Here is a 26,878-nt window from a genome sequence, read left to right as displayed (position 1 = left end):
GATAAATCTAGTTCGGAATTTAATCACTCGCGAAACTGCAAAAGTCACCTTTGTAAAGCGTGAAGTATACGTTGTGAAATCACATGACAACATTTGGTAAAGAGTGAAGTATATATTGAAGAAAAGATGTCTCTCAACTTGAGCAATTTCTTCTCTTGCCCCCTCGTACCTGGAGGTGGAGAGAGTGTCTTGTTATATTGTTAATTTGACATGTACTCTCTTGATCATCTAAAACCAAAAACTAGGTAATACATGATGACTATTTCAATTTGAGGCCCAAACATGTACTGATTAATTAATACGCATACATCCCTGAGAATAATGGTCCTGCCTGCTACTATGCATCACACACTGTCTGACGGACCGCACTGAACTGAACTTTGAGGTGCTTCATTCAAGCACTGTGCTTTCATCTGTAATTCTTGCTGTTTCTTCTTCTGAACTACTCCTTCAGATCGACCTGCGCGCTACAATTTGAGAGCTAACCAGTCTGTTCTTCAAACTACGCTGCCGTGATTTCTTTGCCAGCTGTGCACACTTCTGAACGCACACTCACATATCCTGTACAGTAGTATATATTGATGAAACGAAGAGGGCAGGCTCTCTTCCATGCTCTGCATACTGACTTACTGATCTTGCGTTTGGAAATAAATAATAAATGAGCATAGACGTACGCGAAGGTATTTAGAACAGATTATCCATCCAGTAATTTATGTCCCGGATGACTTCGCATCCGGGATTAAATGGCTTTTAATCCCGGGTCTAAATTTTGTAGACTGTCGGAGCTCTTTTAATCCCGGTTGGTGGTTCCACTTTTGTTCGTGTTGGAACCACCAGCTGGGATAAAATGAATTACTTCAGGTTGGTGACTCCAACCGGGACTAAAAGGATCCTTTTTATGGTGTATTTGGTTGACCTGTGGCTTTTGAAAAAGTAGTTGTGGCTGTGGAAAAGCTGCTGTAGATTGTGGGCTATGAGAAAGCTGAAAGCCGTTTGGTGAAACAGCAGTGTCTTTTTGGAAACACTTGCGAATGGACCCCATATGTCATTCACAGTCCACCCCACTCAACTCTCTTCCTCTTTCACTAATGAGTGGACCCCACTCGTTAGCTTCTTCCTCTTCCTCCCGGAGAAGGGAGCCTCGTCGAACCCTCCTCCACGGCGGGCACCTGCAATGCCCACGCCCCCGGACCCTCCTCCGCCCCAAGCCGTCGCTGCCGCCACCAACCCTCCCCCTACCCTGGACTCGGATTCCGCACCCACGCCCCCGGCGCCTGCTGCGGATCTTGTGCTTGCAGAGAAGGGAGGGAGGGTCGCTGGAGCTCGCGGAGAAGGGAGGGAGCTCTTGCCCACGATCGGCGTGGAGGGCGCCGCTGCGTCGACCCCCGCCGGCGCCACTGTTGCCCGCGGGAGGAGAGAGGAGCTCACGTCTGGAGAAAAATATCAGGAAAGAGGGGAAAGAAACGAACCGGTATGCACATAACGAGTGATAGTGGGTAATTTCTTCCAACTTGAGAAAGCCAAAAGCCCAAGGAAGCACCTCCCTAAGTGTTGCTAGAAATGAACTAATGAAAAGCAGCTATGGCCCAAAGCTGCTATGGGTTTGCCACCCCTCTGGTTGGCTTTCAGCTTTTCTTGAAAGCCAAAGCACTTTCAAAACCCAACCAAAGTGAGCCTTAGTCCCGATCGGAGCCACCAACCGAGATAAAATGATTAATCCTAGTTGGTAGCTCCAACCGGGACTAAAAAGGTCCTTTTAGTCCCGGTTGGAGCCACCAACCGAGATTTATCCACCTCTTCGACTCATGTCTCTCTCCCCTGTCTAGCGACCCGCGCCTACCCTTATCTCCTAGCGACTTGCGCCTGGCCCTCCTCCCTCTCTCTCCTTATCTCCTAGCGCTCCTCTCCTTCTCCTGCAGCTTCCTTCCTCCCCGCCTCCTCTCCCTCTGCTCCCTCCCTCCCTTGCTCGCGGGGAGGAGGAGGCCGGGGAGGTAGGGAGGGAAGGAGGGAGCAGAGGGAGGGCGGGGAAGTATTTAAGTCTCTGATGATCCCTCTTTTATTATTTTTGGCAGTTTGTTTTTGGTCAATTTTTTCCCTTGTGACTTGCAGACTTCAGAGGTGTCATGCATTTAGAAAATATTTCACGCCCTGTGCAGCATCATACTACTTTATTTTGATTGTCACTGTTACTCTTTGAATTTTTTCAGCATTTAGTATTTGGCTCTCATTGTGCTGCAACTGTATCTGTTTTGCTTTATTTCTTTGAAATTAAACTGCACCAATATGATGGAGTTAAATTCCTTTGATTCCCAAGTATTTAAGTCTCTGATGATACCTCAGCATTTTGTTTTGTATTCTATTTACAATCTCTCTTCTGGAAAAAAAACTAATATCTGTTTCTGTTGTAACTTTTGCCTTTACATGTTTTTTCCTTCAAGTGTTCATCTAATTGGTCTAGGTTTGCAATCCACTTGTCAAGCATTAAAGCTAACCTTGCTATTTGTTTACTTGGTTGTTGGATTAAGCTGTCTGATTGCACTTCCTATATAGTTTGGGTATCTTGTCTCCAATCCTGGATGTTAACATGGTGGTTGCATCAATTCAGATAACTGGAGCGTGAAGACCATCAGGCGCAAGACCACTGGAACAGGAAGGATGAGGTACCTGCGACATGTGCCTCGCCGTTTCAAGAGCAACTTCAGAGAAGGTACCTGACTGATCCTTGCAAGTTTGGGCATGGAAAATATCATGTTCGCTTGGTGAAGATGGAGTGGCTACAAATTGATAACTTGTTTACTTCAATTCAGGGACTGAGGCTACCCCCAAGAAGAGTGCTGCTGCTGCCAACTAAGTCGGGATGTGAACGCCTGGTACGTGGAGTCCGCGTGGCGCGCCGGCGTGCGGGTGGGGCCGGCCGCGGCCGACGGGCTCGTGCGGAGGGGCGAGGTGGCCAGGGGCGTCGAGGAGGTGATGGGCGGCGAGAGGAGCGGCGAGTACAGGCGCAACGCCGCCGCGTGGATGGAGAAGGCCAGGGCGGCGAGCAGGGAGGGCGGCAGCTCCGACAAGAACATCGCAGAGTTCGTGGCCAAGTACTCCTCCAATTCCAGAGAAATTATTTGCGACAACAATGACATTTGCGATGCGTAGAAAATCTGTGTATTTGATATGGTAATGTAGCCTTTTCCATATGGAGTCACGAGGTAGGAAACTTCTGTTTTGTGCCATGACAAAAGCGTAGGAGGGTGACACTAGCTAGTAGCCGCCGGACTACTGCAGGAGCTCTTGCATGATCCAGATAGAATTCATTACTGACTGCGACGGCCGATAGAACGGCCCGCACTCACTACCGGAAACATTTAGATACGTCGAATGTACGGTGGTTCGCCGAGTGCATTACATCAGACACTCGACAATATTTGTCAAGTGCCTTCAGAGAAACACTCGGCAAAATAATTGCACTATGACAAAAAAACTTATTTGCCGAGTGCAGAAAAGAATATACTTGGCAAACAACAACATGACACTCAGCACAAGACCGCCACGTGACCGCCACGTGCGACGGCCGTCGATCAGTGTGCCGACCGTTACCACTTTGTCGAGTGTGTCTTTGCCGAGTGTTTTTATTTGGCACTCGGCCAATAGGTGCGTTTGCCGAGTGTTTTCTATTAGCACTCGGCAAAAAAATAAGTTTTTTTTTCTACCCTCCAAACTTTTTCTACCCTCCACATACAGCATGTGGTACTCCACGTTAAAATTTGATATATTTCTCGATCTGTCTATATTTGTTTGAATGCTTTTCCATTCTTTTGGCCAGGTCTACTTGTGTGAGAAACTGTCACTTCCTAATGAGATGTACTTTGCCATCACCCTTGATAGGAAAACCGCTGGTCCGGTAATGTGATCACAGATAACACTTTATGATGTCGTTCATTTTATATTTCCATCAGTGAGCATGCCTTGTGCTCTTTAAATAAGCCGGTACATTTTGGTGACTGGAAAAGTAACTTATGCATATTGTCAGTCTCCTTTCTGAAATGAGATGATACGTTTTGTCCCATTGCTTATTATCTATTTCAGCTCATAATTGCTTGCAACAAGCGAGGGACCAGTATGGAAGATCTCGCCGGTACCTCTTATGGAGACAGCTGCCAACAAACTTCCTGCTGATGCAAACATAAACTTTGATGATAATGCTGCATTTAGATAGAAAAAAATATTTGCACTGCACGATGCAACACAGGAAGACACCAAAGAGGTATATAATTGCTTGTCTTTTCCACCGTTCATTTTTTTCTCCTTTTCTGTTGAGTTTTTGTTGAACTTCTTTCTTCTTTTAGACCCTATTTCTGAGGAAGACTTGCCTTTGAGTGAATATTTTAGGCTTTATCTTCAGGAAAATCTAATCTCAGCACTGGCATACAGGTTGTTGATGTCATAGCATATTTGAACTATATCGGTCTTGATGGAGAGATTGATCATGTGGTGAATGGAGCATGATTGGCCATTGCTACCACAGAAATTAGCAAGTTGCATGATGTTAACACCTGCCAATTTATTTGATGATGGTGTAAGTGCATCAAAGGGGCAGGTATAAACTGGATATCACGTTAATGTTCACTTGAGCATTTGATCTTTCTTTTTTAATCTTGAATAGATTGCAAAGGTACGTTATCACCTGGATGAGATTGAGAATTTGTTGAGATTGATGTTAAAACTTGATGTCATTTTTGCTCTGTAGTTTGCTTTGGCACACATGATTTGGACATCACATATCTTATAAAATTTCTATTCAGGTCGTGGAAGCATTTGAGACACTTATTTCAGATGATACAGTGAAGCAACAAGTGGACTCAATCTGTCATGGTTAGTCTTGTTTTTTTCCTCTTCATATTTATTTCGATTCCTCTCATTAACTTCAACCTTTTTGGGCTCAACACTTTTGGCAGGCTAACTACTGGATTTGCTACAATGTCATCCCAATCTAGTCCTGCAATATTATTGTTATGGTCAACATAAAGCACAAAATTCTTGACCTTCTTCACCAAAGACATTATGACCACTGAGTCACCATCAGAACAGACTATTCTAAGACCATCAGAAAGATCTTTCCCAGCAGCAACCAATAAATCTTCAAACATGTACTCTTCAGATAACCAAGTTGCTCAAGAAAATCTTGAATCCACAATAGAGACCAACTATCTACCTCACAGTGATCAAACCAAGAAACTTTTGAATCAACATATGCTCGATTCAACCCTTGACCAACAAAGAAACCTCTATGATGCAACTCAATTGTGAACTCATCACTATCATCACCTACATTATGAACACAATGGGGGAAACTACCTGAAATCAAACCCTAGACAAAGCAAAATTGAAGGCATCCGCTCAAAATCACAACGAAATCCCATAGATTTTGGCTATGATTCACTAACCTACACTGGCGTAGGTTCGCCTTCGCGCTGCACCAGGGGTACCATCGCCCGGATTCACCGCCCGCCAGCGGTTAACGGGGGATCCCAAGCTCCTTCTTCCCGTGTAGAGGAGGAGGGGACAATAAGAGGATGGGAGAATCCGGGTTGCGAAAGAGAGTAGAGGAGAGGAAGGGAGAATTCGGACGGAGGTGCTTGAACCTTCCTCTACACCGATTCCCTGCAGCGACTGCCCGTCTTCTAGTTGACGACGGACTCGAGGAAGCAGAGGATGGGTTATGCAATGGGCAGATAATTCCAATGGCCAAATTGCACTTATCTTACCGACCAGGTGCCCTCCAACGCGTTTGAACGTCGTGGACCACACGTTGGCGCCGCCCGTCGACAAAAATGCCACACCGTGGCTATTTGGACCAAAATTAGGGACCCAAAAATACGTTTTCACAGTTGATGGACCGATTTGGCACAGTCAAACAAGTTAAAGGGCACACGGTGCATTTAACTCTAGATAGATTATCAGTTTTCCCATCTCAAAACCCAATGGACCAAACTGCATACAACCTTGTATACAAACAAGTAGCCCATCATGAAGTGTTTGATTATGCCGTTGAGACCAAGAGTTTCACAGAGGTCACGGCGTATGCTGAGCTAGAGAACTCGCTCAAGTGGCTGCGCAAGATGAAGTCATGACTGAATTTGGAAGGAGAGTATCTGGAAATGAGAGGTGGTAGTTTCTTTGCTGCTGGTACTTGGTTTCTTCCTCTAGTGAAACATTGTCAGGCTGATACGATGAATAGCTACGAATGCATTTGGATTCAGGCTATATTTTTGGGGACTGATAATGTTGTTTCTTGCGCAACCGTTCCCTTCCTTGGCGTCAAACAGCAGCTCTGACTTGCGCTCCATTTTTACTCTAAGGTGTTAAAGATTAGCATTCCATCTAAACAGCCACGTGCTAAATTTAATACTAGCTATTTGGTATTACTTGCTCTTTTTTTCCCCCTTTTCACGGTTCAGAATGTGCTGCTTTGTACAGAGCCCAATGGCCCATCTCAAAGCCCAATGGCCCAAACTGCATACAGCCTCGTATACAAACAAGCAGCCCATCAACAGCGGCACGGCATGCGACATGTTGTGTATGGGTCAACAATTTGGGCCGCGAGGAAATGAATTAGGCCTGGCGCAGGCCCATTCTATTTCTTTCAGTAGGTCGGTAACCGACCGATACATGGAAGCCTCGTACCGGAACACCTCTCGCCGCCTCCGCACACCTCTCACCGCCTCCGCCTCGCCCTCTCCTTGCTGGCCGCGGGTCTCCGGCGTTCTCATCGGTAAGGCACCTCATCACCTTACAAATCCCCCGATCTATCCTCACAGAGGTCGCCATGTCCGCCGATCATCTAATTTAATTTCCCGATCTGCTGCTGTCTCAAGGTCGCCATGTCCGCCGCCGCCGCCGCCGCGGCCGGGGGGTTCCCCAAGTGGATGCTTCTGGAGCGCTACGTCTTCCGCAGGGACGACGATGAGTCCTTCCCCGACGACTCCAAGGCGCCCATCAGGGCGTCCGGAACCACCTCTTGGGGCGCCGACTTCCGCATCGCCTTCTCCGTCGAGGAGCCCCCGCGCATCTCCCGCCTGTACGCGCAGCTGCCGGGCTTTCCGGATCCCCTCAAGACGGAGCCGTTAAGCATGCTGGCGACCCACCGCCATCTTGCCCTGCTCGTCGTCGTCACCAGAATCACCACCACCAACACCACCATCATCACCCCGAGGCCTTCTAGAGCTTTAGTTCAGAACTTCTTCATCTTCAGACCCAACGAGAACAACCCTTCCTCATCCTCTCTTAGATTGCTCCCCCCTTGTACCGAGCCCAAGTTTGATTATTGCCGCGGCGATCACCGCCTACGTCGTCGACCTTCAAATGCTACTACTACTCCCAGCCTGCTGCATATGATATCCTTGGGCCTATGGTGCGGAGACAAAGAGGAGTTCGTGGTGGCACAGCTCACTCTTTACGTACCCGCCATTGACCGCGGCCGCACTAAGGCCTTCGCTGACATCTGCTTGCTGCGCTCCTCCTTCACTGGCGATCAGCTTGGCGGCAAATGGGACTCCAATCGTGTGCAAATCCTGTCCCCTCACAAGCCCTCTGCTGATGATCTCTTGGAACTCTCCCGCTGGCAGACCACCGCCGTCATCCCCTTCCAAAAATGGCTGTGCTGGATCGACTACAACCGAGGCATACTCTTCTGCGACGTGTCCAATAAAGTGCCCGCCCTTACCGTCTCCTTCCTCTGGTTCCCTGAGGACAAGTCCCCTCTTACCAGAGCCCGCAAAGCCACATCCGGCACCATCGGTGGCGTGTCCGTCATCGACCACGGCCGTTTGCTCAAGTTCGTCCATGTCGCCCGCCATGATGACCTTGCCTATGGAGCGCTCCAACCCGGCACTGGCTTCACCATCACCTGCCACACCCTCGTGATAGGCGGCAGCATGGCGTGGAAGGAGGACTACACTGTCACCTCTGATGACCTCCCTGACCGCTACCGACGCGGCATCCCCATTCACCCTCAAGTCGACATTGACAGGCCACATGTAGTGCACTTCCTTTTCCTTGAGTTTGGAAAAGCCTTCGAGAAGATGTCGGTACTCTCCATAGACATGAGCACAAAGACCGTGAAGTCATTTTATCTGTATATGGATGGGAATGAGATCCTTCAACCCGACGACGACATTGACTTCATCAGCTCAACGTCCGCGTATCCCACTCCCTTGCCCTTCCGCCCTTGTGAGTTCCCCAGGTTCTGCTATTTATCAAGGTATGTAATATTGCTGCTGCCCTTTTATAAATAACTCAATAGATTTTGATTCTGCCGGTTCCATATTTGAATATTGCTGCATAAATTATGCAAGTTTGTTGTCCATGGCTTCAATCTTGCATTTTTGGCATTTCATATGTTGTAGTGTAGCCTCTTTCTCCAACCTGCAGAATACTAGCGTAGCCTGCAGCCTACTAAACATTTGAGCCTTGAAGCTTATGATTGGAACATAAGAGCTGCCTGCCAATATATATATGCCTTCTTTTATATGCTGTTGGAAATTACTAGCAGTTAATTGGAAGTCAAGTATACTACCATTTAACCTTCAATGTTGTCTGTTTGTTTGCAATTCTTTCCTAAGTAAACAACTTACTTCGGCTGTGCATTGCTAATCCTTCTCTTGGTCGCAGTACAGAAGCAAGTTTAATTTGAACATCTTCCATCTAGTTCATTTTTATTTAATATTTCTTTATTGCAGGAAGAGGAAGGATATGGAATAATGAGTCACGGCTGCCAATAGTACTTCATCCTACTTGTCGTGCTTTCTTCTAAATGGTCAAAACTGAAGAAAGGCTTCTGTCCTGATCTGTCGTCAACAAAACTGAAGGAGCTATTTCATGTTGTGGCCCAGGAAGCATCTATCTTATGGTCTGTACTTTCATGCTGTATGAACGGATAAGTTAGTTGTATCGTGTGTTCTGTAGGTTCGTCAAAAAGGAAGTTCGTCGTGTGTCCTGCTGTTTTAAGTACAATCTTTAATTTGTCATTGTGTGGATGTGCCACTTGGTTCTTGAACTTGCACGTGTTATACCAAGTCTGTATGTGAAGTTTAATCTCTAAGTTTGCTTGTGTTTAATTTACCACGCACGATTTGCGATCGTTTTATCACTTCCTGGATGGATCGTCTTCAAATTGGTGCAATTAACGCTGTAATTTCAACTCAATTGATGGATAGGGAATTGGTGAAAACATATTTAGATAAGCACAAGTCAGCACACACAATACATATTATGCTCCTCCACAGTAGTAGCCTAGTAGAGCAAGAACAGGGGCAGATAATGTACAAGATTGCTAAGTTTGAGGGTAGTTGGATCCATACAGGTCTATAATTGAAATGATTGTAGTGCTTGCCCATGTGGTGTTGGTTGCTTCACGCCTTCACTACCTGGAAGATGGTTGCAAAAAACGATTTATCCGTAGACGTAATGAAATAAGAAAATTAGTACAAGTAATGAAAATACACACATCACTTTAATATGAGAGCTCATTATATATAGAACATCTAAAAGTGAGCGTCCAGTAAAATTTGAAGCTGAAACTTAAACGGCAGAGAAAAGAAAGAGTTGAAGTTGTCTATGAAGTATAAAAGTAGGTGTGGGACAGAGTAAAGTCTACTATTATGTATAATTTGATCTTCAAAAGGTTTTGCAACCACTTCTGGATCATCAAGAAGTTCAGTTGTTGTAATTGTGACTAATAGTAGTTACTTGTAAAGGAATGTGAAACTGTGCACAATTTATAGAGATGAGGATAAGTAGCTTTTAGGCATAGGACAACACAGGCTTAGCAATTTGAGATGCGTGGTTACCATGAATGATGATGAGGGTTTGGGTAGAGGCTAAACTTAACTTTGCTGACTTTGTTCTTCTATAGATGCCGTTGCTGTCAGAATCAGCAGTAACCTGTCATCAATGAATTAGCAATAGGTATTTGTTAGATTTAATAACAACCTAAAAGCATAAGGTAGTTCGCTAGGTGCTGTTGGGAGGAGAAAAGTGCAGTGGATGAATATTCGCTGCAGTAAGGCCTGAGCAAAAATAGAGTGTTGAGAGAAGGAAACCTGTTTTCAATTTAATGCAAATGGAAATAACTATTGCCGCACCGAGATTATTGGTACAGTGTGTTGATTTTTTAAAACAAATCGACAGGACTTTCTTTACTATAGAAGAAAAAAATGCAGGTCAACCTTATAATGATTGGATAAGGAACTTGGTAGCACAACGTCCATTGCCAGGTTATTTTTCAAGAGAGGTGGCCAATAGTTTACAGCTTGTTATTGTATATCAAAGGATTTGGATTACACAGTAGAAGCTCGAGACGTTCTGAATGCACTACTACAAAAGTGAAACCTAATAGGGAAGCGAACTCTAACAATACCTTCAGAGCTGATGGCTGTCGCTGAAATCTTAAAGGCAAATATCAGGTCATAGTTCGTGCTATCCTTTGCTTTTTCATGACCAGGTTGTTTTATGCGTTGATAGATTGCTTTTGGGTTAGGCAAGGGGGAACTATGGATTGACATTGTACAGAAGAGATTCTTTTAAAAATACAATATACGAATGGCACCATATATGATATAGCAATGAGCATTATGTTTCATCATTTCGCATTGAGAAAGTTTCTTCAGATTGTCTATAGAAATGACAGCTTCCATCCTCTTGCATTCGTTTTTTTTAAGTGGTTGCGATGCGCAATTTTCAAGAGCTTTCGTCCGTATAGTTTGCATACACATCTGGTTCTCTCAAATTCATGTCTAGATGACTAGCTTTGTTCATGGTAGAAATATGAGAACCTAGTATCTAAGCATTCAGATTTTAATATTGTGGTGCAGCCTACTTATCAGACATGGAGAAAGTGATTTGGTAAATGTACCACAATCATCAGTTTGGTAATCTGTATAGAAACAGAAAATTAAGTAGATGGTGTCAGAAATTTATCAAACATGGTCACATTTTTTTTTAATCAAACATGCAGAGAGCTGCACTTCTTTGAATTAAGAGAGAAAAAGGTTCAATTACAAAAGAATCACCTCACCTTGGACCAGAGTGAGGATGCGAGATTTGAAAACAAGGATCCTTACAAAAAAAAACAACACAAAGTAGGGCCTGACCAAGCTAAATCAATCCCACCTCTAGACCACTATCCATTATCACGTGATAGTGACATCAATATCCATATTGATACACAATGAAAAGAAGAGATGAGAATTATAATTGCTAAACCTGTTTTGGGTGGAACATTTGTAGTAAAATGGAAAACAAAAATTGTACGTTGTTAGATTCCTAATTTTCCAAAACCAGCATGTAAACATTTTAAATATTCACTGATTTGTAATTCAAATCTAAACAGCAAAATGTGTTAAAAGAGGTAGGATTAATATAGGTTCATAGTAAACGCACATTCCAAGGTAGGATTAACATGGATTTATAGTCTACAGACACTCACTGGAAAATAACTCAAGAAGAAACAAGGCATCATGCCTTACCAAAGCCAAAGCTGATCAGTTGTCGTGGAGGCAAGGAGGGACTCTCCTGTGAACCCGTGGCTGCAAAATAGTAGAAAATATCTAAGTAAATAAAAATTTGTAGCATGACCCATACAGTACAAAAGAAAGAAATGTTCAGCAGAGTATCCAGATGGAAACACGCCAAATCACTGAAACATAGAAATGTCCCTCATCCGTGATTAACATAATTTAGAACTGCAAAACCCAGTCACCGTAACGTGTCCATGATTAAAAGGTAATCTGATCCTCTACCTCGCAAGTGTCCATGATTTTGTTGGTGTGGACGCAGTCATAGTAGGAACCTGCAAATGTACAAAGACAGACAGTAAATGTGGGAACCAATTACAGTAAATGGTAGACCTTTCTCTGCAAATAAAAAAGAACGAACATAGCATGCACTTTATGTTTATAGCAAAGTTAATTAGATAACTCAGTATGATGCCCTCTAAAAAAAGATTAATGCAGTATGATCTCAGTTAAGCGCTTGTAAGTACATGACAGTATGCTAATGTATAAAATTTGAGGCAATACAAGGTTTTTCTTGAGGGGAATGGCGTAATTTGTACAGGGCATGATCAAAAGAAAAAACAAGAGATAGGACCAATAGTGTTATGGCCTTAAGGACCTGTGCTAGGCGCGGGGAATATGAAGTGTGAGGGCTGGGCTGGGTGTTGGGCCGGTCAAGTTGTTGGGCTGGTTGTGTGCGTGTGTGAGCCCAAGACTCGGCTCTGTAAGCCGTATAAAGGCAAGCCTATGTCCGGACGGGGAAGAGAGAACGAACTGAAACCGTTTCGCCAGCTGTTCTGTTCTTCGCTTTTTTCCTTTCTTCCTCCTCTGGTTCTCCTGTCTTCTTCAATCCGTTCTCGTTACGGTTCAGCTTACCAGGACCGTAACAATTGGTAATCAGAGCCGTTCTTCTGCGCCACAATCCCACCAGAAATTTTTCCTAGTACTCCGCGCCTCCTCGTAAGCCGACGAAGCTTCAGACACATATGGCGGCGACACTTGACGATCTGGTGCGCAAGTTCGAGGGGTTCAAGCTGATGATGCAGCAGTCGTTGGACAAGATCAGCAGGCTAGAGGCGTGGCAATCGACGGCGGACACATCCCTGGGCGCGTTGCTGACTAAGTCCGAGGAAGCGGCGTCGTGCCTACAGCGCTTGGAGACGGCGCCACCACCGCCTACCCGGCTTCGGCCTCCACTGCCACCAGCGTGGATCAATCCCTTCGACCTCAACATGGCTCCACCGCAGCCGCGCTCGCCAGCGCTGGCACCGGAGCGGCCTAGTGGGCACCGCATCGATTTGGGTCACCGGGATGCTGGTCACGCCCGGTCACGGGTACGTGCCTTGACCATTCCTCGTTTCAATTTGAGTCACAACCTGGGAATCGCGAGTTTGGGCCACGGCAAGCTCCTATGCCCAAACTTGAATTTCCCCGGTTTGACAGTGAAAATCCTCGATTATGGCGTGACTGGTGTGAGATGTATTTCGAGGTATATGCCGTGAGCCCTCACCTGAAGACACGATTTGCGGCTCTCAACTTCAAGGGGACCGCAGCAGCTTGGCTTCAGACATTGGAGTGCAGAGGCAGGATCCTTGATTGGGACGTGCTGTGTGATGCTGCTCTGAATCGGTTTGATCGGGATCAGTATCAAATTCTGTTGCGTCGTATTGATACTCTTCGTCAATCGGGCTCAGTTTCAGAGTATCTTGAGAAATTTGAGCAACTTTCCCATGGCATTTTGTTGTACAACACAGCTTATGATTATACTTATTTTGTGACCAAATTTGTGGGAGGCCTCAAAGAAGAGATTCGGTCGGCAATTGCATTACACAGACCCAAAGATGTTTCAACAGCCTCTGCATTGGCATTGTTACAGGAAGAAGAACTAGCTGTGGGTGTGGGGCGAGGACATGTCAAAGACATGCCCAAGTTGCCCTTCAAACACTCTTTCGGGTCTGACAAAACTAAGCCGGTTGCTGCTAACAAAGCTGGACCAATGAAGCCCAAAGGGGACAGATCTGATCCTAAGGACAAGGTGAAGTCGTTAATGGCATTCATGAAGAAGAATGGATTGTGCTATAAGTGTGGTGAAAAATGGGGTGCTAATCACAAATGCCCTCCACAATTTCCCTTGCATGTCATTGAAGAACTGATGGATGCCTTGGAACCACCTGATGAAAGTGGCAGTTGTTCTAGTGATACTGAACAGGAATCAGATGTAGTGATGGCGATTGGGGATGCTCCAGTCTCATGTTCAGTGAAAAGGAAAACAATGAGGTTACAAGGTTGTATTGGCAAACAGGAGGTCCTCATTTTAGTGGATTCTGGCAGTGTGGGCTCTTTTATCAGTGAGGCCTTGGCTGCTCAGTTGCAATATCCACAACAAGACTGTGTAGCTTCTTCATTTGTGACAGCAGATGGCTCAGCCATGACTTGTACCAGGAAAATCCAAAATCTGCAGTGGGCTACTCAAAAGCATACCTTCTTGTCAGATGTAGGAATCTCACCATTGAAGTGTTTTGATATGATCATTGTGTTGGGGTACTCCCAAACAATAGTAGGAACGTTATGATGAAGATAATTGTCGTTCAGACAAACGTTACAGTGGCTGTCCTATCAGTGATTAATGCCCTTCGGGGGGGGGGGGGGGGGGGGACGGTTCACCTCCCTTTATAGAGCCATAAAGTTACATTTCCGCATCCCCGTTATACCCATACTCAACCACTACATCCTAGGAATATTCCGTACAGGACAGTAACTTGGGTCCTATTCAAGATGTCGCTTTCATGGTGAAATTACATATCCAACCTTGTACAAGATTCTCATTACGGAGTCGTCCTGCTATGAAGTTGTCCCAGGGCCATCCCGTTTACCCTCTTCCTCACTTACGAGCTTCGTCGAGACCGAGCGAGCCTCCGTAATCTTCCCGCCTTCTTTGGTCGAAGCCAGCTACCTTCGGCTTCTGGTCGCGGCATCCACCCGAAGCCAAATCGCTGAGAGCTCCATGGGGGATTTAACTTCGAGAGTCCTTGCCTGCAAAACAACAAAGTGGACACCTTCGTGATAGTTAACTTCGGTCATTTATTAGCTTCGCAAAGGGGAAGGTGATGAGGTTAGGGTCGATTTAAGAGAGAGGGTCCCCGCCATACCGTTCAGGGTGTGTTGTGGGGCGGTTCCCAACACATTGGTGAAGATTGGTTAGAGGACTGTAGTCCTATGTGGGTAAATTGGAAGAAAAAGATTATGAGATTTACTCATAAAGGCAAGCGAATTACTTTGAAGGGGGTTCAGTCTGAGGTCACCAAATGTACTCCTATTGGTGCAAGAAAAGTGAAAGGGTTACTCAGGAGACATGCTGTTACTCACTGTGTCATGATGTTACCCCAGCTCTCAAGACATCAAATACACACTGAGGTGGAGGAGCTCCACTCATTATCTGAGGATATCATGCAATCTGTTCCACCTGCCATTCAACAGGTGCTGTCTGACTACCAGCACTTATTCAAAGAGCCCACAACCTTGCCTCCTCCACGACAATGTGATCATCAGATTGAATTAGTTCCTGGGGCACAACCAGTAAACATCAGACCCTACAGATATACACCAGCTCAAAAGTCTGAAATTGAAAACCAACTTGCTGAAATGCTCAAGAATCGCACAATCAAGCCGAGTACCAGTCCCTATGCTTCTCCTGTGCTATTGCTTAGGAAGATGGATGGGACCTGGCGTTTTTGTGTGGACTACAGGCACTTGAATGCCATCTCTGTCAAAAATAAGCACCCCTTACCAATTGTGGATGAACTCCTAGATGAATTGGCTGGCTCTAAATGGTTTTCCAAGCTTGATTTCAGATCTGGCTATCATCAGATCCGAATTGCCAAAGGAGATGAGCATAAGACTGCCTTTAGATCCCACAGTGGTCTCTATGAATTCTTGGTAATGCCCTTTGGCCTTACTAATGCTACTGCTACATTTCAGAGTGTTATGAATCAGATATTTGCACCATCGTTGAGGAAAGGGGTGTTGGTTTTCATGGATGACATTCTAGTCTATTCCTCTACTTTTGAGGAGCATGTGGAGCTTTTGAAACAGGTGTTACAAATCATTGAGGCTAATCAGTTTCTCATAAAATTGTCCAAGTGCTCTTTTGGCCAGCAACAGATAGAGTATTTGGGACACTGTATTTCTGCTCAAGGAGTATCTACTGAACCTTCCAAAATACTGGCTGTGCATTGGCCAATTCCAACATCTCTTAAGGAGTTGAGGGGATTTTTGGGACTAACTGGCTATTATAGAAAATTTATTAGGCACTATGGGATGATTAGCAGACCCCTAACTACTTTACTCAAGAAAGGAATTCAATTCCAATGGACACCACTCACTGAGGAAGCATTTCAATTACTCAAGCAAGCTTTAATACAGGCTCCTGTCTTAGCTATTCCAAATTTCAGTAAACAATTTGTCATGGAGACCGATGCTAGTGACCAAGGCTTGGGTGCTGTATTAATGCAAGAAGAACATCCAGTGGCTTATCTGAGCAAGTCATTATGTCCCAAGAATCAGGGTTTGTCAACCTATGAGAAAGAATGTCTGGCAATTTTGATGGCAGTTGAAAAATGGAGGCCTTACTTGCAACATAAACCATTCCTTATTCGAACTGATCATAAAAGTCTCCTGCACTTAACTGATCAACGCATTCATACAAAGTTACAGCACAAGGCATTACTGAAATTGATGGATCTGCAGTTTCAAATTGTCTACAAGAAGGGTATTACAAATGCAGCTGCTGATGCCTTGTCACACTGTCCTGTAACTGAAACAATTTTTGCTGTTTCTTCTTGCTCACCTGCTTGGGTGGAGAGATTAGTGCAAGGCTATCAAGAGGATCCCATTGCCAAACAGCTTCTGACTGAATTAGCAATTGCTGGTCCTGATACAAAAGGCTACTCTATGGTGGAAGGTGTTATCAGGCATAAAGGCAGGGTGTGGCTGGGTAACAACACATTAGCTCAGCAACATGTGCTGCAAGCACTGCATAATAGTGGCATTGGGGGCCACTCTGGATTTCATGGCACATATCACCGAGTTAAATCTTTGTTTTCTTGGCCTAAGATGAAGAACACCATCAGGGCATTTATCACACAATGTTCCATCTGTCAGCAGGCTAAATCTGAACATTTCAAACCTCCTGGTTTACTGCAACCTCTTCCTGTGCCATCAGTACCCTGGACAGTCATTAGCATGGACTTCATTGAGGGTTTGCCTTCTTCCAACAGGATGAATGTTATATTGGTGATTGTGGATAAATTTACCCAAGTATGCACACTTTTTGGCTTTATCTCACCCTTTTACAGCTCTTCAAGTCGCTAAGATGTTCATGGACAACATCTACAAACTGCATGGGTTACCTGAATCAATCATCTCTGATAGAGACAGGATCTTCACAAGTCAGGTATGGCAAGAGCTTTTCAAACTATCTGATACTCAGCTCTTGATGAGCTCCTCCTATCATCCTCAAACGGATGGTCAAACAGAACGGTTGAATCAGTGTCTAGAGGCTTTTTTGAGATGTTCAGTCCATTCTTGTCCTCAACAATGGAATAAGTGGTTACCTTGGCTGAGTTTTGGTATAATACCTCTTTTCATTCGGTATTGGGTCATACACCATTTGAAGTTCTTTATGGTCATCCCCCAAGGCATTTTGGCATCACCAACTTGACTGCTTCAGCTGTGCCTGAGTTGGAGACAAGGTTGACTGAACGCGATTTATTATCCAAGTTGATTCAGCAGCAGCTCCTCCGGGCTCAGCAGCGAATGAAATCTCAGGCTGACAAGCTTCGCACTGAGCGTGAATTTCAAGTGAATGACTTGGTGTACCTCAAGCTTCAACCATATAATCAGACATCAGTGGCTTCTAGATCCAATCAGAAGCTCTCCTTCAAATTTTATGGACCTTTCAAGGTGTTGCAACGGGTTGGTTCTGTGGCATATAAGTTGGACCTTCCGGTTGAGTGCCGCATTCACCCTGTGGTCCATGTTTCCCAGCTCAAGAAGCATGTTTCTGCTACAACACCAATCAGTTCTGAACTTCCTTCCCTGCCAGTTGATTCACCTGCTCCAGTTCAACCGGTGGCTTTGCTTGACCATCGCTTAATTCAGCATGGGTCAACTTCGGTTTCTCAAGTGTTTGTTCAGTGGGATTGTTTACCTGCTGCACTGGCCACCTGGGAAGAAATCACTGACCTGCATCGGCCTTTCCCTGATGCTCCAGCTTGGGGGCAAGCTGGATTTTGTGGGGGAGGCAGTGTTATGGCCTTAAGGACCTGTGCTAGGCGCGGGGAATATGAAGTGTGAGTGCTGGGCTGGGTGTTGGGCCAGTCAAGTTGTTGGGCTGGTTGTGTGCGTGTGTGAGCCCAAGACTCGGCTCTGTAAGCCGTATAGAGGCAAGTCTGTTTCCGGACGGGGAAGAGAGAACGAACTGAAACCGTTTCGCCAGCTGTTCTGTTCTTGCTGTTCTTCGCTTTTTTCCTTTCTTCCTCCTCTGGTTCTCTCGCCATTTCTCCTGTCTTCTCCTCCAATCCGTTCTCGTTACGGTTCAGCTTACCAGGACCGTAACAAATAGCCAACATGAATTCAAGCATAGATAAGAATGCATTAAAATTTAAGCAATATGCCCAAGCCCTCTCCATGGTTAAGTTTGTATTTAGGGAGGATGGCCTTATGCTTTGATGGTCTATCTATCATAGTATGCATATGGCGAAAAAAATTGGTATGTGACATTTTCAGCTAGTTTTGCATAACCGAAGAAAATAAAAGAGTAAATAAATTTGTGCCAATGATAAACAAGCAATCTAACAGTCTTAAATATTCTGCCTTTGTTGATTTCAGTTTCATTTTAATTTGAGGAATTACGTAGCTAATATGAATTTAGGGCAAAGCACTTTTAATGACCATTGATCTTGTCATCAAATAATGGTTCAGTCTTGAAATGTAAAGATGATAAAAAGGCTCTTTTTATAATCTCTGTGTTCAAACTATTTGGAAAGACAGGGATAACGATTCAGATTTGATGAAACCGTGAAGAGTTTCGTATCTTTTTGCAGTTGGAGAGTTAATATAATTAGTTCAGATTGTAAGTTGATGCTTTGTTATTTTAGCGTTAATTAAGATTAGCTAAAAGTAAAGGCACATTCAGAAATAGACAGCAAAAGTTGCACTTATCATCATGGGGTCCATTTACAATTACAAACACACGTCATAGTTACTGACTGAGGTAGGATTCTCAATGCATATGCTCTGTAAATAATTACATATCATTACTCACCTGAGGATTACTGTTGAGTAAACCTATCACAGAGCTGCTTATTGTAAAATGCTAAAGCACTAGGAATTCTGCTTCTGACCAAAGCAGGGATAATTCACTATTTCTAAATGGAAGTCAGATACTTAAAAAAAAACTTTTGCTTGCAGTAATACTAACATCATATGAACAGGGTACTCATCCATAAGACGAAGTTTGACAGACTAGGATTATAACATAAAAGCTACTAAAACTGACACGGGCATAATTACTAACAGCAATACTGGAAATCAAGGGCATGTTTCAATGTTGGCCCCAAGTGGCCAAGGCAAAGCATGGGCCGAGGCCAAAATTTGGCAGCTGATTTGGCTGCCCCCATTTGGCCAGTCTTCGCGGCAAAATAAACTACAGAAGTCCAGTCAAGCCAAATCGGCACCATCATGCAAACATTGCTGATACCCATGGCCAATGGCCAAATTTTGGCCAGGCCACTTGGGTTGGCATCCAAACATGCTCCAAATAATGCACATCCATGAAGGCCACTTGACTAGCAATCAGAGGATAAACAATAGACTATAACCTTTTGCTGCTGGACAAAAACTAATATTTCATAACAGGAATTTAGGAATATCAATATTGGCACTGCTCTACATCAAATTAGGCAGCATATAACACATAATAATCTGTAACTGTTTACAACACAATAAGAAGGTGAGGGTGGAAAATTGACATTTAATTTACGATTGGGGGGGTAAAAGGAGAAAGATATATCTACTTCACCATGCTCTGGTTGGTGTAGCTACATTCAAGGAGTTCATATCTAAGAAAAATCAGTTGTACCCACAGCAAAGTAGAAAAGGATGAGTCTGCCAACAGATATTTTTGCCTGTACCCAGGCCAAAAAAAAAGATCAGGCATACACAGATCTTCGAACTACTGTCTACAGTTTTTTTTTAATACTATGAAGAGCTACTCTGGAAGCTCTAGCCGAAAGAAGATGTGTGCAATAAGCATTTACTTACCAACATTCTCGCAGTCTTAAAATCATATATCTTGGGATGGGAGTCACATGTTGAACCTTCTAAAACCAGTGAAATGAGTATCACTGAAATGAATTTGAAGTACCTGTCAGTTAGTACCATGATGATCCCTTTCATTCGCGCTGCATCATTCATTGGATACTTATTTTAATATAGAGCCAATTATTTTGATGCAGACGGAAAAAAAGATCCAAAAGCCAAAAGCATCAATAAAACAGCGGCTGAGGTGGGCACCTATATTTCGGGGAACAATATTTGCAGAGCTATGGTGAGAACCACAACAATACTAATTTAAATGGTGTTTCTTTGCAGTGTCCTTTTCTGAGATCCAACATAAGCATGCTAAGTGAGCTTTGTTCAGAGATGGACACTGAATAAACTACATATGTGGAACAGGGGTATCTTGATGCTACGAAACCCTGATAACTTTCGAAATTAGCTTGTGATGGCGAGCTGCTTCATGAAAATCCTTACACAGGAAAAGAAACAATGTGAAAGGAATTCTCAATCTGAATTAGCTATAGTTGGTGTCGATTTTTTTGGTGCGCACCAAACCCTTGGATATTGCAGCAGTGACAATGGTGCAAGTTACTGGATTCTGGCAAGGGGAAGAGCATTCTTTCACCACCAGAGACTTCAGTATTAAAAATTCATCATCATAGACAGTACAGTTGGTGTCTAGTTCTAGAAGAAATTAGAGACTGCATTTCACCACTTGTTTCTGCTAAGCATGCTAAATTTAAACAAAATCAAAATGTATCAAACCTGATATGCATGTTTCTCAGAACAACTTATGCATTTGAAGTACTCAGGTTCGGGTCGGGTATCAACATCTTTGCCACCGGATGTAGTTTGCTCTACTTCTGCCACTCCTCTATCTTCTAACACATTTGAAGATACAATGAGCTGAATTATTGGTGACAGGCAATGATGTAGCACACAGAGTATTCAAGTAACAAAGAGCATCCTAAAAAATTATGAGGATCCTAAGTTGATATTCAGCTTCAAGATTACCCAAGCTAAATGTACCTGACATTGCCTGCCTCTAAATCTGCACTGACGTATCTCAGCAGCCATTTCTTCTTTTCACCTGGACCTGGCACTGCAACAGCGCAGGTTGCCAATAATAGGATACCAATCGAAGTGGTCTGTGCAGGTTAGAGGGTATGGGAGGTTTGGACTTAAATAGAATCGGATGACCAAACCTAATTGGATGGCAAAAGCAGGTGTATGTGCACGTTGTGTTGGAGATGAATGAACAGAGAGGAACAACAAGAACTCACAGTACATAGCGACCATCAAGGTAGCATGTCGTGAAGCTGAAAGCCGGAACGGGTACTCGCGCCGTCGCCCAGTCTGCAAGCCGGACCTCGACGGGCATCACTTCTCTAGGCCGCTGGAGGCGTAGGGCATGGCGAGAGGAGCAAGCTCTGCATTTCAACAGCAGGATCTTTAGAAAAGTTTGGAAGGATTTTAGCAAAAAATTGGCATAATCAGCCGCACAAAATTACAAATCGACGCTGGAGAGGAGCGGGGCGCAGGAGCCGCGAGGCTGGGGTCGCCGGTCGCCGCCTGTCTCGACCCGGAGTGCGGGCTGGCAGCGGCGGCGGGTGGGGCGCCTGGGGTTGCCCCGCCACTGGCCGCTGGCGCCGCGCCCCCACGCCGTCGGGAGGCTGGGCCCGCGCCGCCTGAGGCCGAGCCCCCGCGCTGCAGCCCCGCGCCCGCGCGGCCGAGCTGGGGCCACGGCCAGTCATCAAAGATGAGGTAGAGGCGGCGCTCCTCCAGACGCTTTGTCACCGTCACCGCGTCGACGCTTTAGCGATTGCATCTCGTTCTTGTTCCTTGCTCGATCGTCGCCTTCTCGTCCTCTCGTCACCAACTGCCGCCCCACCACGCCGATGGGGGCCGGCGGCGGCCCGACCTGCCCACGCGCCGAAGCGGCCGGCCTGCTGGCTGGCGGTGGCGGCGCCATCGATCCCGACACGCGTCAACCAACCACGTACGCCCAGGACCCGAGGCCCAGTCGAAGTGCCACGCGGAAAAAAGAATCGAGGCCCATCTCATTCTGGACTGAGCCCAAACCATGTTTTATATGGGTCTCACCGTCCTTGCCGAGCCGGCCCACTGCATAGCCCGCCGCCGCCATCACCAACCTCCCGCTCGTCTTGACCCCTCTCCTTCCCTTCCGTCGTCGAGTCCAACTCCGGCGCATTCGTTTCGATTGGAAGCGGCAAGATGTCCGGCGAGGAGGAGGAGAACGCTGCCGAGCTCAAGATCGGCGAAGGTTCGCTCTCCTTCTCATATCTCTCTCTCTCTCAAGCTTCCCCCCCTTGCTTATGCCTCCCGAAACACCCAATCCCGGGCGGCTAGGGTTTCGTCAGGTAAAGCTTATCGCCGCCGCGATGCGGAACTGACTGACCCCTTTGCCATGATTGCGGCGGCGCAGAGTTCCTGAAGGCCAAGTGCCTGATGAACTGCGAGGTGGCGATCATCCTGGAGCACAAGTACGAGCAGATCCAGCAGCACGCGTCGGAGTCGGACCCGTCGTCGCAGGTGTCGCAGGTGTTCGAGAAGTCGCTGCAGTACGTGAAGCGCTTCAGCCGCTACAAGAACCCCGACGCCGTGCGCCAGGTCCGCGAGACGCTCAGCCGCTACGGCCTCGCCGAGTTCGAGCTCTGCACGCTCGGCAACCTCTGCCCGGACACCAGCGGCGAGGCCACCGCGCTCGTACCATCCCTCAAGTCCGGGGGGAGGTTCGTCGGTGACGCCGGCAACGAGAAGATTGAGAAGATGCTCAACGACCTCTCCCTCATCAAGAAGTTCGAGTAGAGAGTGCCATGGGCGTGCCATTGTTCAGTTCTTCAGTTTCCCTAGCTGTGTGAGACTTCTCTTATCAGGCAACGATGGTAGTAGGATTTCCTACCGATCATCAATGTTACAGTCAACTTCATCTGCCTCAATCCTGAATTCCTGATGTATGCTTATCCAAGTTAAGAGCCCTATTGATCTTTGTTTGTAATTCTGCACGAAAAGCCTGAAATTGAGCTGATGAGTATTCCTTTGATGGTGGATGCTTGGCTCGGTTTCCAGTTCTTTGGACTTGTCATCCAGTTGCAGTGCAGTGTTATTAAATGTTGGTAACTTGGTATAAACATGAAGCTCAGCGGCAATCCACTCCAAGCAAAGCCTTGGAGGATTCTTGATATAACTATCTCACTTTTAGTTGGAAATCCAAGCTGAGCCTGATTTCTGAACCACATCCGTGGTGCTTACCACAGCCCAGAATGCAAGAACCTCACATCTTATTATATGCAGTCCCTGGCTATGAGACTTAGAGGCTTTCGAGGTGCAGATAGCTTTTCACATTATCTTGATCTGTTCTGGCAAGAGCCCTGATCATGGTATATTAAGGGAACTCTGTTATTTTCATATGTTTATGAATATAATTGTATTTTGTTCATAATTCTGTCCAAAAAGGCCTCCATTCAGTTAATTGAACTGAAGAGCAAGCCTTTGAAGAATGCCCCCAGGTAAAGAGAACAGTTGGTTTTCTGTTCCGTGATGCAACCTATATTACTTATACCATGCATATGAACATGAATAGAACATCCTGCAATTCAAGCAGGCAAACTGAGCCTGATTCTGAACTTCACTTCACAATGATTTCGAGACATCTGTGACACTACAGTAACTGCACAGCAGAGACACCAAGAGGCACACATCTTATATATATAGTTACAAGTGATTCATTCTCCTTCTGTCACATATCTACTGAATCAATCCAAATGGACGATTCTACAAGACATTCGATATTCATTTCACTAGTAGACAGTAACAGACTAACAGGTGACGATACTTCATGGCCAGGAGATGCTAGGGAGAGACAAAAGCGCTAGCTTGCTTCCTACGAGCACCAGTTCCAGCAGCCAAACGAAGGTGGCACCCTGCCGGTTCTCCGGATGTGCTCCACCTGTTCGGCCGTCCTTGCTGCCGCACGGTTCCTTTTCAGTTCGGCCGAAGCACGCTTCTCGTCTGCGTTGTGCCTTGCTGATGCAAGCTGGGTCATCAGCTTGTCTTGAGCACGGGCACGCATCCTCTCCACTTCAACCTTCAGGAACACAAAACCATGAGTCCTTTGTTGATATGAAAATGCAACATCCACAAAAAAAACAGTGTTATTACTGAAAAAAAGTTTTAAGAAAATCAGAATTTTACCACATTTGATTTTTATATGTTCTGAACCTTAACATCTCTAGCATATGGAGGAAGAGAACAGGGGCAGCAGAATAACAAACTTGAATAAGCTAGTGAACCTACCATGCTATATCTGAATGAAACTAATATACTTTAGGCTTTGGTTGTTCTACGTCGTGTCCGAGATTAAACAGAAGGAAAAATATGCTAATACCAAGTGTCATGCTGATGCAAGAGAAAAATCACTGCCCTGGTTCCAAGTGTTGTCTTGAGCTAATTTTATTCTGTGATTAAGCTGTTATTACTTATTTTGTCTTGACTAACTACGATCTTTATATTCTACTTGTCAGTGGTCACCAGTGACCAGATGATTAAATAATTGCATCCTCAGCAAATTGAAGGATAGCCCTAAAGGGCGATGATATGCATTGAATTCAGATAAATAACAGCTGGAGGAGGTGATAAGCTGCAAAGTTCCTACAATGATATGCAAATTCCCCGTGACTAATATTTTTGTCAAGCTTTGCTAGCAGACAGCTGAACAACTTCCCATGCAGGGATTATCTCGTGTACGCATAGGCACTTTGCCAAGCTGTTGTAAGAATAAAATAAGAATTCTAAAAAAGCAAAGGGGTGGAAAAACACATCTCAGACAAAAAGCAAAATCAATAGGGATCCATGGCCATGGCAACTTTGAATGACCGGAAATAAGCTGCTTACTTCGATTTTTCTCATTTCAGCTTCAATTTTAGCCTTTTGATGATCCTCCCATGCTTGGATCTTGATCTCTTCTCGTTTGAACCTGGAAAGCAAAAGGCAAAGAATATTACAAGTCACTGACCAACAAAAGAATTTAAAAATAAGGATAGAAGACACTTAGATATAAGTACCTGGCTAAGTATTTGGCCTTTTCCGCCTCCTCCCAAGCAGCTGCACGGACTTCAGTTATGTTCTGTGTTGATTGGTCCATGGGCACTGTTTTCAGTGCAAGTGATGCATCCTTTTCCTCTTCCTTCTTGCTTGCCCATGCTGCAATATTTGTCTTACCAAGCTGTGTGCCAAGAAGCATTATCTCCTTCCTAGTTTTTGTTTGCAGATCCTGTTCACTTAATTCGGCATTGCTACATTCTCCATGGCTGATAACAGCTCCAATTGCATTGGGACCTAACATCCTTCGTGGAGTTGTTGGCCGAGAACAATTTGGACTTGTTGCTCTCACTGGTGTTCCTGTCCGGGATGGTTCTTGGCTTGCAATAGGAGTCATTTCAGTGCCCATATCCCTCATTGATACTGACCTAACTGTTGATGGAGGAGGTATGCATGTTGTTGCGCTTTGAAGTGGGGTGGATGAATCATTACGATCAAAAGTAACTGCACCCATTCAAAAAAAAATCAACTATAAGCGATTTCTATTCTTTCCAGTTAGATGAATGACAGAAGTTAAAAAGAAAAAAAAATGCCCAGTGAAGGGATTGACCACCAACACATAATGCAGCACAAGCGAATTGTGGTAGTAGAGCTGCGGTAAGATGAAAGAACAGGGCACAATACTAACCAGCTGAATCAACTATTGTACTTTCTGCAGCAATTGTAGTCTTTGAATAAGGCTCCACTTCTGGATAGGGATCAGGTGGAGCCCAATTTACAGCTTTCTGCCACCCAATTTCCCTCTTCTCTTGGCTTGGATCAATCCTCTTAGTATCTATCTCCTCCGTGGCCTCCAACACAACCTTTGTTGCTGGTAGTCTCCCAATGCCAGAGCTAGGTTTCTCCATCTTCCTGGGTACTGCCCCACCAGCAGCCCTGCTAGGACGGTTTGTTGTCGGGCTGGCAATCCATTTCTGCGCATCGTCCCACTTTGATGGAGCAGGCTTTGAGAAGGGAGGAACAACTGATGCTGCCGCTGACCGAGCGGACGCCCCTCGTTCCTTGTGGAATTCAAAGTTAGAAGCCACACTCTCAGAGTCACACGAATCCTCCTCGGGCACCCTGACCCTGGAGCCCATGGAGTGGGTATCTCGCGACCGGTGCCCACCCCCTGTCTCAAGCGAGGTTGAAGATTCTGAGATGGTGCTCACCACATCTACATCCTTGTATTCTTCACACATGGTACCTCCACCTACATAATAAGACAATCACACCATTCGCACTCTGAAATCAACCAAAGATCACTGCAGCATATCGCTATTGCACTTGTAACTGAAAATCAGAAAGTTAGGAGGATGAACATAAGACTGTTGACTTGTACTGCCTGAATAACCACAAATAGATAAAGAAAAGAAAAGAGGCCCAACAACAGCTAAATTGACCAAAAGAAGGCCACAATTACCGAAGTACAATTTGGAAGTGTGAGACACTCGCATTTGACCCCTTCCTACAACCCCATCGGCCTGTCACAAACAAACCACCAAACGCCTTCCCCGGTGTCAATAAAGCATGAAAAGACTCTTCTTTCCCCTTTGGGTACAGAGGTCCATTTGGGTAGAATTGTCTATATTCATCTTTATGGGAAAAATTAGTATGGGAGCCAAAGTTTCCTCATGCATTGTCAATTGACTGACCGCTAAATCAAATGGTCGAGACCAAGCAATGCAGAACGGAATTGCGCACAGAACTGGGCAAAGCCCATCCCAACCAACCGAGCAAATTAGCAAATTGCTGGCGGCATGTGTGTGTGTGTGTGTGTGTGTGGGGGGGGGGGGGGGGGGGGGGGGGGGGGGGGAAATTTGGCCCCCCCCGCGTCTGGGGGCGCGGGGGAATTAAAAAAGAAGCTTTTGGGTCGGCCCCAAATTTCCCCCGGG

At 45.3% G+C, this 26,878-nt stretch overlaps 3 protein-coding genes and 1 long non-coding RNA gene across 4 annotated transcripts; 2 read left to right on the top strand and 2 right to left on the bottom strand.

Moving 5' to 3' along the window:
• The first annotated feature begins 6,684 nt into the window (after positions 1–6,684).
• Positions 6,685–9,111, top strand: LOC101766415. The gene is made up of 3 exons (XM_004954712.3): positions 6,685–6,763; positions 6,867–8,251; positions 8,730–9,111. The coding sequence occupies exons 2-3, from the start codon at positions 6,873–6,875 to the stop codon at positions 8,749–8,751; spliced, it is 1,401 nt and encodes a 466-aa protein (XP_004954769.1). The 5' UTR covers positions 6,685–6,763; positions 6,867–6,872; the 3' UTR covers positions 8,752–9,111.
• Positions 9,112–9,219: 108 nt separating this feature from the next.
• On the bottom strand, positions 9,220–21,897 carry LOC111257298. Its single transcript, XR_002677721.1, has 6 exons — positions 20,913–21,897; positions 20,649–20,764; positions 19,866–19,948; positions 11,790–11,839; positions 11,517–11,576; positions 9,220–9,933 (listed from the first exon to the last, which is right to left on the bottom strand). It is a non-coding gene; the product is annotated as an uncharacterized LOC111257298 (long non-coding RNA).
• Positions 21,898–22,013: 116 nt separating this feature from the next.
• LOC101779103 (DNA-directed RNA polymerase II subunit 4) lies at positions 22,014–22,993 on the top strand. The gene is made up of 2 exons (XM_004952109.2): positions 22,014–22,167; positions 22,330–22,993. Exons 1-2 carry the CDS (start codon positions 22,119–22,121, stop codon positions 22,710–22,712), a joined length of 432 nt encoding a protein of 143 aa, XP_004952166.1. The 5' UTR covers positions 22,014–22,118; the 3' UTR covers positions 22,713–22,993.
• A 506-nt stretch (positions 22,994–23,499) lies between these two features.
• Positions 23,500–26,731, bottom strand: LOC101765593. The gene is made up of 4 exons (XM_012843239.3): positions 25,633–26,731; positions 24,968–25,448; positions 24,798–24,879; positions 23,500–23,991 (listed from the first exon to the last, which is right to left on the bottom strand). The coding sequence occupies exons 1-4, from the start codon at positions 26,183–26,185 to the stop codon at positions 23,788–23,790; spliced, it is 1,320 nt and encodes a 439-aa protein (XP_012698693.1). The 5' UTR covers positions 26,186–26,731; the 3' UTR covers positions 23,500–23,787.
• Between the last annotated feature and the right edge of the window lie 147 nt (positions 26,732–26,878).

This window comes from Setaria italica, chromosome I (genome assembly GCF_000263155.2).
Source record: "Setaria italica strain Yugu1 chromosome I, Setaria_italica_v2.0, whole genome shotgun sequence".
Lineage (NCBI taxonomy): Eukaryota > Viridiplantae > Streptophyta > Magnoliopsida > Poales > Poaceae > Setaria > Setaria italica.
The sequence above is the reverse complement of the archived record's forward strand: the minus strand, read 5'-3'. Positions and strand labels throughout refer to the sequence as shown.